The sequence below is a fragment of the Drosophila biarmipes genome, chromosome 2R, assembly GCF_025231255.1.
Source record: "Drosophila biarmipes strain raj3 chromosome 2R, RU_DBia_V1.1, whole genome shotgun sequence".
NCBI classification, from domain to species: domain Eukaryota; kingdom Metazoa; phylum Arthropoda; class Insecta; order Diptera; family Drosophilidae; genus Drosophila; species Drosophila biarmipes.
The window spans coordinates 5,357,619-5,369,764 of record NC_066615.1 but is presented as its reverse complement, the minus strand read 5'-3'; the positions used below and the strand labels follow the sequence as shown (position 1 = coordinate 5,369,764).

General features: G+C 42.3%; 2 protein-coding genes and 1 pseudogene across 2 annotated transcripts; 1 reads left to right on the top strand and 2 right to left on the bottom strand.

The window, feature by feature from the left end:
- Positions 1-2,645: 2,645 nt before the first annotated feature.
- Positions 2,646-4,056, bottom strand: LOC108029393 (protein germ cell-less-like; annotated as a pseudogene).
- A 3,171-nt stretch (positions 4,057-7,227) lies between these two features.
- Positions 7,228-8,737, bottom strand: LOC108029801 (dynactin subunit 2). Its single transcript, XM_017102316.3, has 3 exons — positions 8,558-8,737; positions 7,560-8,481; positions 7,228-7,497 (listed from the first exon to the last, which is right to left on the bottom strand). Exons 1-3 carry the CDS (start codon positions 8,591-8,593, stop codon positions 7,313-7,315), a joined length of 1,143 nt encoding a protein of 380 aa, XP_016957805.1. The 5' UTR covers positions 8,594-8,737; the 3' UTR covers positions 7,228-7,312.
- Positions 8,738-9,042: 305 nt separating this feature from the next.
- LOC108029479 (F-box/LRR-repeat protein 2) lies at positions 9,043-12,047 on the top strand. The gene is made up of 3 exons (XM_017101743.3): positions 9,043-9,190; positions 9,322-10,581; positions 10,643-12,047. The coding sequence occupies exons 1-3, from the start codon at positions 9,140-9,142 to the stop codon at positions 11,399-11,401; spliced, it is 2,070 nt and encodes a 689-aa protein (XP_016957232.1). The 5' UTR covers positions 9,043-9,139; the 3' UTR covers positions 11,402-12,047.
- Positions 12,048-12,146: the final 99 nt, after the last annotated feature.

Here is a 12,146-nt window from a genome sequence, read left to right as displayed (position 1 = left end):
TAAATTGAATTCGAAATTCTAAAAAATATACAAATGTATATTTCCAATATTATAAGATAATATGTCAAGAAGCCCCAAAGCTATAATTTGTTTCACATTATTTCCCACCAATTATCTGATCGTTCCTATGACAGCTATATAATATAGTCGTCCGATTTTAATTAAATTTTATTCGAAATTCAGAACTAAATAAAAAATGTTATTTTCAAGCTTATAAGGTTATATGTTAAAAAACACTAAAGATATCATTTTTATTTCATGTTTTCAGACTAATTTTCCGATCGTTCCTATGGCAGCTTTATGGTATAGTCGTCCGAATTTGATAAAATTTAATTCGAAATTCAAAACCAAATAAAAAATGTTATTTCCAAGCGTAGGAGGTTATAAGTTAAAAAACACCGAAGATATAATTTTTCAATATTATTTTACCACTAATTTTCTTATTGTTCCTATGGGAGCTATATGATATGGTCGTCCGATTTCGATAAAATTTAATTCGAAATTCAGAACTAATTTAAAAATGTTATATCCAATGTATATGTTAAAAAACACGAAAGATATAATTTTTTTTTAATTTTTTCCCCTATAGTTCCTATAGATATAGTTGTCCGATCCGGCTGGTTCCGACTTATATACTACTTGCAATAGAAAGAAGACTTTTGGGAAAGTTTCAGCCCGATAGCTTTAAAACTGAGAGACTAGTTTGCGTAGAAACAGACGGACAGACGGACATGGCTAGATCGACTCGTCTGATCAAGAATATATATACTTTATGAGGTCGGAAACGTCTCCTTCACTGCGTTGCAAACTTCTGACTGAAATCATTATACCCTCTGCAAGGGTATACAAATTATATCTTCGGTGTTTTTTAACATAAACCCTCCTACCTTTGGAAGTAAGTAATTAGTTCTGAATTTCTAAATAAATTATATAAAAATCGGACGACTGTTCAATATAGCTGTCAAAAGAACGATCGGAAAATTGGTGGGAAAATAATATGAAACAAATTTAAGCTTTGGGCCTCTTTGACATATTATCTTATAGTATTGGGAATATAATTTTTTATATTTTTAAGAATTCAATTTAAAAAAAATCGGACTACTCTAACATTTAGATGTCAAAAAAAAATTGTCTGAAAAAAAGAGTGAAACAATTTGTTTTTTAATATCACTGAAGTCAGCAACAATCCTTAAAAATTTCACATGGTGTTACTAAAGTTGATTATTTCTTATACATAACTGCAAGGGTATACAAACTTCGGCTTGCCGAAGGTAACTTCCTTTCTTGTTTGTTGTATCTTAATCCACACGAACGGCGTTCTTTAAGTGCAAATACAGTGGTTGTGGAACGATATGCGTCGAATTATTGGCGAAATGGTCATGAAGAACGACGACGAGAAATTGCAAAATTCTTAAAGACTTTCTTGGTCGATAGGTTAACTTATATATTTCTGCTAATAAACGTACTCAAGAAAAAACCAAACTTTTTGCCCACACTTGTTTATTTTGTTATTTGTTTTTACAACGTTAAAGTCACGAAACATTTTTATTTTATTTTTTTCGTCCAATTAAGAAAAATAGAAAAAGCTAAGCAAATATAATTATTTTTTTAAAACTGTACAAAAATAGTTTTTTTTTTTCAAAACATTTTTTTTGCTTTGACTAAACATCATCTGCTTGGCAAATAAAATGGAAGTGATCATTACAATTTTTATAATCTATACGGTCAGTTGACACCGAAAGACAGAATTTGTCGTACATTTCGGGTTCGTTTGTAAAACGGTGCCGGGTCTCAACGAACGCGCCCGAGGCCAAGGATCGAGTCCAATTCGGGGTTGCCAGGCGGCTAACTCCCGTCCAGTAGAAGGCATCAGTATTCAGCTTTTCCTTAAGGGTAACAAATTCTTCCTCGTCCTTGAAGGCCGCAAGATGTCCTCCCATCTGGCGACAGGATTTGGCAGCCGTAAGCCAATCCTGCTTGAGTTCCTGCTCAAAGTAAAAATACCTTGAGCCTACCAGCTCGAATTTTGGGGGGATGGGTTTGTCCAAGGGTCCAGACGTTGGCTCCACTAAATTCTTAATGGAGCTCAGAGTTTCTTCTATAACTGCCAGTTCACTGTCGACATAGGTCCTAACTGCGTCTATTTTACCTCTAAGTTTGTAATACAATTTATAGCGTATTCCGTCAAATTCAGAGAACAGACTGTCCAACTTCTGTTGGGTTTCGAATAAGCTGCGGTTCGCGGAAGGGTGGTACACCGAAAAGCTCTCTTTGTCCTGAGAGTACGCCGTGGATCCAGAAAGTGCGATTAGCGCACACAGAATATAAGTACACATTCTGAGCATTCTGCGAGACTATAATCGGCGAGCGCGACAGCCTGAGGTGAACTGATTCCGGATTTAAATGGCATTCCTGCAATGTTCCCAAAACTATTGTCATGCTTGTGATAAGGCCCACCAACACATATAACATGGCTTGAGCGGACTTTTTTAAAATCTTTTACAAGGCTAATGCCACTATTCCGAACATTCCGAATAACAAAAACATTAAAAATATTTTGGACTCGAAATGGTTTAAAGATTATGGTTGCCATGAAGATTGTGAATAGGGGATCGGACTGGAATGAGGAACCAATGTTGTAAAAGGTATATGAAAATATATATTTGCGCATACCAATCCGATCGGGGGTTTATCAAGTTCAATGAAGAATCACTTGATAAGACTGGCTAGCAAATCGTGATGGGCAAAAACAAATTTACAATTAGAGCCACTGGACAGCTTCAATGATGGTGCCCAGTCACCGGGCCTCACGCGGGGCCGCCGGGGATGGCGTTGACGGCTCCTAGTCGCCACTGGAGACGGCCGATGATGATTTCATTTTCAATACGAGCTCCACGCCGTAGTTGTAGCCCGACCATCGCCAAACATGGAAGCCAGGCTCGAGCAACATACGTCCACATCGCATGCATCCCTCGAAGAATTGCTATTCGTCCAGCGGCTCCGGACTGCTATGGGTGCCGATCACAGTAGAGATTTTGAATCTTATTAAAATCTCACCAGTCTTCCTCGCCGTGATCGATACGCAACAGGGCGTCCCAGTGGTTGTGCATGTGCCAATAAAGCCACTCCTTGGGTATGATGTTGTCATCGAAGACGGTTTGTAGGTTAAGGTGGTGGGTGACTAGGTACTGGGTTCGTAGCTTTCGGACATCTCCGCTAGGGATCTCCGCTTGCACACCGCCAATGACCAACCGCTCCTGCGACCTCTCCTCGTCCGCCCGCTGCACAGGGTCCTCTGGCTTGTAGTCGGGGTGCAGGCACAGGAATAACCATGAGCGCCGTAATTTGTACAGCACGAACTCCGTCGTCATCAAATACAGATCGGGGCTGGCGGTCAGCGCAGTCATCAGCTCGATGGAGATGAGCCTCAGCAGATTGGGCTGCTTACTGTAGATGCCTGGCAGGTTAATTTGGAACCACTGGAAGGCCGATTTCTTTACAGAAACCACGCCGTATCGGCAAGCGGCCTCGTGGTACTGGATGGTACTGATGTTGTCCACCATCACCTCGGCACACTTGTCGATGATCCTGCCCAAAAGAAAGAGCGTGGCCGTGGCTAGCATCGGAGTACATAGACCCAAAGACGGCGTCCAGGCTGGCCACGGTTATCCTTTCATCGTGTATCGCGATCTGAATGAAGTTCTGTTGCGCCTCCACCCAACTGCCGTTGAACATGGTGTAGAAGTAGGGACTCTGGCTCAGGTAGAGCTTGTGCAGGTGCCACACTTTACCCAGAGCCATGACAGCCGCATCAGAGTTCTTTTCCTCCTTAAAGAGCGTAAATATGTACAGGGTGGTGGTAAGAAGCTTTTTCCTGCAGGGGAGGGACGTTATGTAATGGTTGATCCTTAAAGGTAACAGCTCACTTCTTGGGTTGCGTGGTGTCCAGCTCGCTCTCAACCTTACCCCTCGAAGAGTCTATGTTTCGCTTGCGTTTCCGCAGCCTGGACAAACCATCTAGACGTTCATGTGCATGGAGCCCACGATCTGACCCATGGCTCAGCGCAGGATTGCTCAGTCTGAAGGGCAACTATTTGAACACAGACTAGAATTGCGAACTCCTTTTTCGTTTTAAGGTTTGACGTTCAAATATGGGTCAACTTTTTATTTGAGGCGTTGCTTAAATAAAACAAATCATATACCAACAAATATAGGACCCTTTTTAGTTTAAATGAGAATTCCGCGGCAAAATAATTCGATGGTAGTTCCTGAAATATTAAAGCACCTAGATCACAAAAAAATTTTTTGCTGATTGTTTTATATTTCGATGTTTTTATACCCTTGCAGAGGGTATAATGATTCCAGTCAGAAGTTTGCAACGCACTGAAGGAGACGTTTTCGAACACATAAAGTTTATTTATTCATCAGCCAGTCCGTCTGTCCGTCCGTTTCTACGCAAACTAGTCTCTCAGTTTTAAAGCTATCGGGCTGAAGCTTTCCCAGAATTCTTATTTCTTTTTCTGGTAGTATATAAGTCGGAACCAGCCGGATCGGACAACTATATTTTATAGCTCCCAGGGAAAAATAAGTGTTTAAAAATTATATCTTCCGTTCTTCTTAACCTTCAACGCTTGGAAATAAGATTTTTTAATTAGTTCTGAATTTTGAATTATATTTTATCAAAATCGGACGACTATATCATATAGCAGCCATAGGAACGACCGGAAATTGGTTGGAGAATAATATTAGAAAATTATACACATACACATATTACATTTTATAATCAGTTATGAATTTCGAAAATTGGTGGGAAAATACTATGAAAAAACAAGGAAGAACGCTATAGTCGAGTGCCTCGACTATCAGATACCCGTTACTGAGCTTAAGGGAGTAAATAGGCAGCAAAGCACCTACCGGCTTTTCCAGAAGATGTTATGTGGGCGGCAGACAGATTTAAGCGTTTTAACCAGTTGTGGGCGTTAGAGTGAAACGCTGAAACAAACTCGCACACCCTCCTGGCGCGCTTCGTCACTATGTGGACTGCCGTCCACAGTGATATCTTGAGGTGTGCCTAACCAATTTAGGTGATTTGTGATTTAGCTTACACTAGTACACCACCTACACCTTGGCGAATATACTATGTAAATATAAACAGAACTGTCTTGACACGATTTACGTACAAAATAATAATCATCATATGGCATCTAACCGGACCGCAATTATCGGAGTCGCGCACTCTAACCAATAGGCTGCCGAAGAATGAATTTCGATAAATAAATTCAACAGACTTAAAATAGAAACACCAAAGTACATGAAAAAAATAACATAGTTTGGTAATTGTGGTGTTATTATTTTCCGTGCTAAAAAACATAAAAAATATAATAGTTGTGTTACGATTTTGACACGCCCAAAAACAAGAAATTTATTTGTCTACGATTTTATGTTTAATGCTACTATAAATTTGTCCAAGATAAAATACAACAACTTACAAGGAAGTTTTTGAAAATAGTATTTACCTTATTATACCCGTTGCTTGTAGAGTAAAGGGGCACACTAGATTCGTCGGCAGGTAGAATGAAGCGTTTGCATCTTGATCAGGATCTCTAACCTATCGATTGACCTAAAAAATTTAGGCACGCCCATTTGTATATCATTCAGTTTTACCATTAATCTATGACTAACTCGTATGGCGAGCTCCGGTTTTAATAATACATTTTTTCTTTAAAAGCTCAATAACAGGTATCTAAGAGTCTAGTCACTCAACCATAGCGTACTTTCTGGTATTTGTTGATTTTGCATAGCTTTTTTTGTTTGAAGAAAATTGGAATAAAAGGATACCGGTTTATTCAGAAAATCAGAGTTGACCTTTTATATCCGTGTTTAGCCCGAATTATGATTTCCAATGCGGCCACAGTAAAAATAAGTATATCAAAAATAAATTTGAGATATTCAACCAATTTATTTATACTATATTTATATTTTACAGTATAGACTAAAACGATTTCACAATTTTAGTTGTGTTTTTACCTTAGATACCTTACATATTTTATTAGTGCATTTATTTTAAACAGCGATGCAAAGGCGTACAGGGTAAAGAGCTTAATAAGCTGTGTTTGCATACTGAACTAAAATGTAAACTTCAGCTTTAATAATATTAACTTCTCTTTTACTAAACACTATCAGCTTGGCAAATAAAGTGAAGAAATTCATTACAATTTTTGTAACCCATGTCGTCGTCCCACAGTGTGAGGCAGTACCCATCTTGCTGTTCGCTGTCGTCCAAATTCAAATGTTCAAGGTTTCTCCAAAGGTCCATACTTTGACTCCAATAATGTTTTAATGGTGCTTAGAGCTTCTTTTATAACTGCCAGTTCGCTTTGCACATAGGTCCTAATACCGTCTGCCAGAGCATCTACTTCTTCTTCCAAAGGGTTTAAACCATAAACATCCGCATACAGATGATCCAATTTCTGTTGGGTTTCGAGTAAGCTGCGGTTTTTGGAAGGTTCAAACACAGTAGAGTGCTCTACTTTCTGAGAGAACGCCGGGGACCCACAAAGGTGTAGTGCGATTAGCGCACACAGAGTGTAAGTACACATCCTGAACATTCTGCGAGAGTATAATCGGCGAGGGCGACAGCCTGAGTTGAACTGATTCCGGATTTAAATGGCATTCCTAGCAATGTTCCCAAAACTATTGGCATGCTTGTGATAAGGCCCACCAACACATATGTATAAATGACATTCATTCGGCTTTAGCGTAGTTTTTTGTTAATTTAGTTCATGGCTTAAGATTGCCTCTATTTGTCAGCAATAACAAAAGCATAAAAACTTGTTCGACTCGAAATGTTTTAAAAACAATGTTTGCTATGAAGACTGTGAATTTTGAACTATTATACCCTCTGCTTGTCCATTTGTTTGTTCTAATCCCGCTTTTACAAAAGCAAGATTTGAAAGGCTTAAACTTTCGATAGTTTCATAAATGTTCTCATTCGACACGCTTCAATAAAATATACCTTTGATGCAAGAAGCTGGAATATTTTCCTGAAGCGGGCAGAAGCGTAACATACACAAAAGTCGATATCAGATGTTTTGTATGTTGATTGAGCGTGATCGCCACGCCACCTTACCTCGTTAAGAGGTGTTTTTGTTTCATTATATAGTAAATAACCGCAGAATTGAAATTCTTCTGTGATAGTACGTAACAAGTGATAGAACAATCAAAAGGTATCGCAAAAACTAAGAAGATGTGGATCGCTTTATTATAGTTTTCATAAATATTTAGTATTTATAATACGCTTTATTATGACTATTTATTTAGCAGATGAAATAGCCGCGACGCGCTGCTCGACCTTAGCCACCTTGGTGTTGATGGTCTCCAGATTCTGGGCGAACGTCTCCTGCACAGAATGCAGCAGTTCCTTATTGTTCACCAGGCTGGTGGTGATGGTTCCCTGCTTTTGCTCGATCTCAGCGATGATTTTGGCGAAATTGTTCGCTGAAAAGGATGGTGGGTTAAAGGTTAAGTAAAAGAAAATAGGGAAATTACAAAATGTTTACCATATTTATGGAGTGCTTCGAGTGCTTGCATGCGTTCAATGACGTGGGGCAGAATTTCCACGACGGGCTCGGTGCGCTTGGCGATGTCGTACAATTCTGTTATCTTCTGATCTCGCTTCGCGTCCTGGGTACTACCACTAGACTTTTCGGCAATAGCGTCCATCTTGCCGGCCAGCGAGGTTAAGCGCTGCTCTATGGTGTCCAGTTTATCCGGCTGCAATAGCGCCGCCTTGGTGCTAAGATGACGCACGGCCTCCAGCACGTTGGTGGTGTTGGTTGCGGCAGTAAGGCGACTTAGTTTATCCGGCTGGGCGCCCACCACCTTTTCTAGCTGTGAAAGGCGCTGCTCTAAGCTGGCCACGCGAGCTGTGGCCGCCAGGTCAGTGCCGGGCGTTGGGATGGCCGTGAGAACGCCCGACTGCTTAAACTCCTCCACCTGGCTGATGAGAGCCTTCACTTGCTTGCTGCCTGGCGCCTGTTCCTTGCCCAGAACTTGTTCCAGTTTCAGGGACTCCAGTACTTTTCGGGCCGTGCTGATGACTGTGGCCACCGCGTCGTACGACTGTTTCTCCTCGTCGGCAACCTTGCGGTCCACCTGTAGGGCGGCCACCTCGTTCAGCAGTTCGTTCATCTCAATTTGCAGGCGCTGGCACTTCTGCACGGGCGTCTCCTTCTCGCCGTGGCCCACCAGCTCATAGTCGCCGGATCCTCGCGCATCGTAACCTCGGCAAACTCGGCGTCCGATGCGATCCGTGAAATCCACACTCCCCTCAAGAGTTGCTCCGCTAAAGCGTTTATGGGCGATGCTAGGCGAGATGTGCAGCCGCTCGATGGCCTCGTTCTCCGGCTCCTCCTCGTAATAGTCGGATGTATCAAGTTCCGGGTCGTCGGGAGTTTCGAACACATCCGGCTGGTCATAAGCCTAAAAGAATGAAAGTAAGCAAGTTGGCGACACGAAAGCTCGGACGTCACTCCAATGGCTTGGAGTTTTGACTCACTATTCCCGGCAGGTTCTGAAACTTGGGATCGGCCATTATTGTGGGCACGTCGACGCAGTTTTTCCGGATACTTAGGCGACGGAATATCTATTGTTTTTAGTTTGCAAAAATCCTTTTTTGCAACAAGCAATCTGATGTCATTAAAAATAGGACCGTATGCTGACTAAAGACAAATACCACAGTTGACATTTTTTGGAGGGGGTATTTCAAAATGCGGATTTAATACTAAATAGTCGGTTACAAATTGTAACGGCTAAAAATATTCAATAATATATACACTCAGACCAAATCTTGAATATAATTATTTTGTTGTTATTTACAGCATAAACAGTCCCCACAAGCTGCCTATAGGTTTTACAATGAGTTGCATTTTTTGTATATAATTTGTATTTTTCTCTATTTTAAATGTGTGTACCATTTCATGTAGTATTTTGTAGACCAGCGAGGACAACAAGTGCGCTCGGTCATACTGTACCTTACGCAGGTACTAAGTTAGTCAACACTATAGTTTTGGGGAAGTGGGCGGTGGGAGCTGTTAGTTGGTTGGACTAAAATTGCTAATTTCGCATCGAGAACAACAGAATGTCTTGCTCGGAGTATGGACCGCACAGATACGACGACCTGCCGCTGGAGGTGAGTATATGATGTCAACGGACCGTGGCGGTCCCGTGACCAATCCATCATTGCGAGCGTATCTATATCTACACATCCATATACCTGTTAGGCCAGTCAGCTGATTTTCTTTTTTCCTGTTCCGCCCCCAGATTGTTTTGAAGATTTTTAGCTATCTGGGCTACTCGGATCTGCAAGCGGCAGGATCCACCTGCCTGAGATGGCACGCCGCCCTCGATCAAGCAGAGTTCAACACGCGCACGCGCGTTTGCTTCTCCAAGGTTGTGCTGTCGGATCTATTCAGTCCCGGTGCTGATCTCATGCGCTGCGAGCGCCGTTTCCAGCACTTCATGTTGGAGGACGTGACGCTGGGACAAGTTAAGGAGCTGATGCGCTTCATGGGAAGGACCGCCCACTCCTTGGCTCTGGACAATGTGGACCTGAACGACAAGCAGTTCTACGGAATGCTGGGTGTGCTCCCCCATCTCCACTCGCTGTCGCTGAAGCGCTGTCTGCCGCTATTCATGTCCGGCTCCTTCCTGGACTCGTACAACAACTCCTGCCCCGACCTGAACGACCTTGCCAGAAACTTGGCCGGGATCAAAGAGCTGACTTTGTGTGAGAACCAGTACCTCACCGACGCCATCCTCATGCGTCTGACATCGTTCATGCCCAGCCTGGAGACGATCAACATGTCCGGCTGCCACATAGCCTTTCACAACGCCATCCATCGCAGATTTTATCCGGCCAACAGCTCCTCGGATCACGTTCTTCCCAGCGAATCGGTACTGACCTTCAAGTTCATCCTGACCATCCTGAACCTTCAGCGTCGCACCTTGCGTGTTTTAAACTTTAGCCACACGCTAATTGGCCAGGCTTTGTTGGCACTCTGCGACCTTAATCTCCAGCTTCAGCGTCTCTATTTGGCCGGATGCAGGCAGCTAAACTGCACTACAATCCGGAACTTCTTGGCCACCCAGCCCCATTTGACAGTTTTAGATTTGTCGGCGACGATGTGTGTAAACGACGAGAATCTGGCAGCTCTGGTGCAAAGTAACCCGCAACTGGAACATTTAAAAGTAAACGGGTGCCTTAGCATCACAAACGCTGGCGCCGTTCACTTGGCCAAACTTAAACGTCTGAAAATCCTAGACATATCAAACTGCGACAGCCTTACAAGCAGCGGCATAATCGAGGGCGTGGCTAGCGAGGAGAACCAAGTGATGCAGGAGCTAAACGTGTCCTATTTGCAAATCTGCGAGGAGTGCATCAAGGCCATTGCCAGTAATTTGCGCTGCCTGCGATCCCTGCACCTGAATCACTGTGTTAACGGAGCCACCGATGATGCTATACAGTCGGTAATCGGCCAGCTGCGTTGGCTGCGCGAACTCTCCCTGGAGCATTGTAGTGGGGTAAGACGAACAGTTTCGATAAATTTGTATCCTCTTTAGTAAAACTTAATTTTAAATGTAGCTAACAGATGCAGCCCTTACTGGCATAAACATATCCAAGCTGGAGCTCAGTCGCAAGCAGTCGGGCTCTCAGGTGTCCTCAATGGACAACTTCTACCCGCCGTATAGCAACACACTGGCGGAACGTGATAGCCTAGCGGGATCCCTGCAGTCCATTAAAATATCGCTTAGGAGCAAAGCTGAGGATGAAATTGTGCGGGACGCCAGGCGGAAGCAGGCTATGTTGGCCGCCTATGAAATGAACCTGATACGCGAGGATGACTTCGAGGGTCACAACATTCAGCAGTTGCGAGGACTGCGGTCATTAAACCTGCGAGGTTGCAACAAGATCAGCGATGTATCCCTAAAGTACGGCCTCAAGCATGTTGAGCTAAGGAGGTTGATGCTCTCCAACTGTCAGCAAATCTCGTTGCTTGGCATGGAAGCAATGGCCAGCAGTTGTCCATCCATTGAGGAACTCGATCTATCCGACTGCTACAATATAACGGACAAGACAATCCAGGTGGTTACTGCCAAGTTGCCGCGCCTGAAGGCTTTGCACATAAGTGGTTGCAGCCAGTTGACGGAGCACACGCTGGACGCCATCATCACCAATTGCAACTGTTTGCAGACGCTGTCGATATACCGCTGTCGGAGCATGTACACGGACTTGGAGGAACGGCTGTCCGGCGTAAAGACGTTGCGAAACCTTAACATGGACAATCTCACAAGTATCGACAACGCCGAGTTTTTCCGACTTAAGAAGCGACTCGATTACTGATATTTCGCCGCAATTTTTATTGTCCTGATGTTGTACTACTTTCAGCTGTACAACTTCCGCTAGTCAATCGCACCAGCCGCCAGAGACGCGCACAAATATTTATTTTTATCAAAAGACCCCCCGCAGCTGGGCTATAGTTGTGAAAGCTTCAGTCATATACATACATACATATATAAAGCAAATGTAGATGTTTTTGCGTATTCACCCAAAATTACACTAACTGCATACATTTAGGTTAGGAAAATTACAAGACTCGACTGTAATTATATTAAATTTCATACGTAATGTTTGTCCACATTCAACTGTGATTTTTAGTAAGGTACGACTTGTATGAAAAGAAAACACGATTGCAAATTATGTGATCAGTTGTCTTAATCTGAATTGTTTTTGTTGTTGTTGAATGTTAAATCTGCGTTAGTTCCATAATAGTTGAAAAATTTGTTGATTCGGTTTAAGCTAAGTAAGAAGAAATTTATTATTGTCATTGTAAGTTAACACATTTCAAATGATTCATACTCCTTGGTAGACTTAAACGATAAAATCGTTGTTAAAATAAACGGATTTGCATTGAAAATTTTGTAAATAAAAACACAAATAAGTAATGTTATAGCAACAATACACTAAAGCAATTAAATAATTAAATGAACGAATGTCTGGTAAAAACGGAAATTAGTTAAATTTACATAAGTCAATTTACTTTTACAAACTAAGTAATTGACTGTTTTTCCATCTTCAGATAGAACTG

Bases quoted from the DNA above. Each gene is read 5' to 3' on its own strand.
- LOC108029801 (XM_017102316.3), bottom strand. From the start codon at position 8,593: ATGGCCGATCCCAAGTTTCAGAACCTGCCGGGAATA. The intron at 8,482-8,557 runs GTGAGTCAAAAC...TCATTCTTTTAG, and splicing joins TTCAGAACCTGCCGGGAATA to GCTTATGACCAGCCGGATGT. The intron at 7,498-7,559 runs GTAAACATTTTG...CATCCTTTTCAG, and splicing joins CGAAGCACTCCATAAATATG to CGAACAATTTCGCCAAAATC.
- LOC108029479 (XM_017101743.3), top strand. From the start codon at position 9,140: ATGTCTTGCTCGGAGTATGGACCGCACAGATACGACGACCTGCCGCTG. The intron at 9,191-9,321 runs GTGAGTATATGA...TTCCGCCCCCAG, and splicing joins ACGACGACCTGCCGCTGGAG to ATTGTTTTGAAGATTTTTAG. The intron at 10,582-10,642 runs GTAAGACGAACA...TTTTAAATGTAG, and splicing joins CCCTGGAGCATTGTAGTGGG to CTAACAGATGCAGCCCTTAC.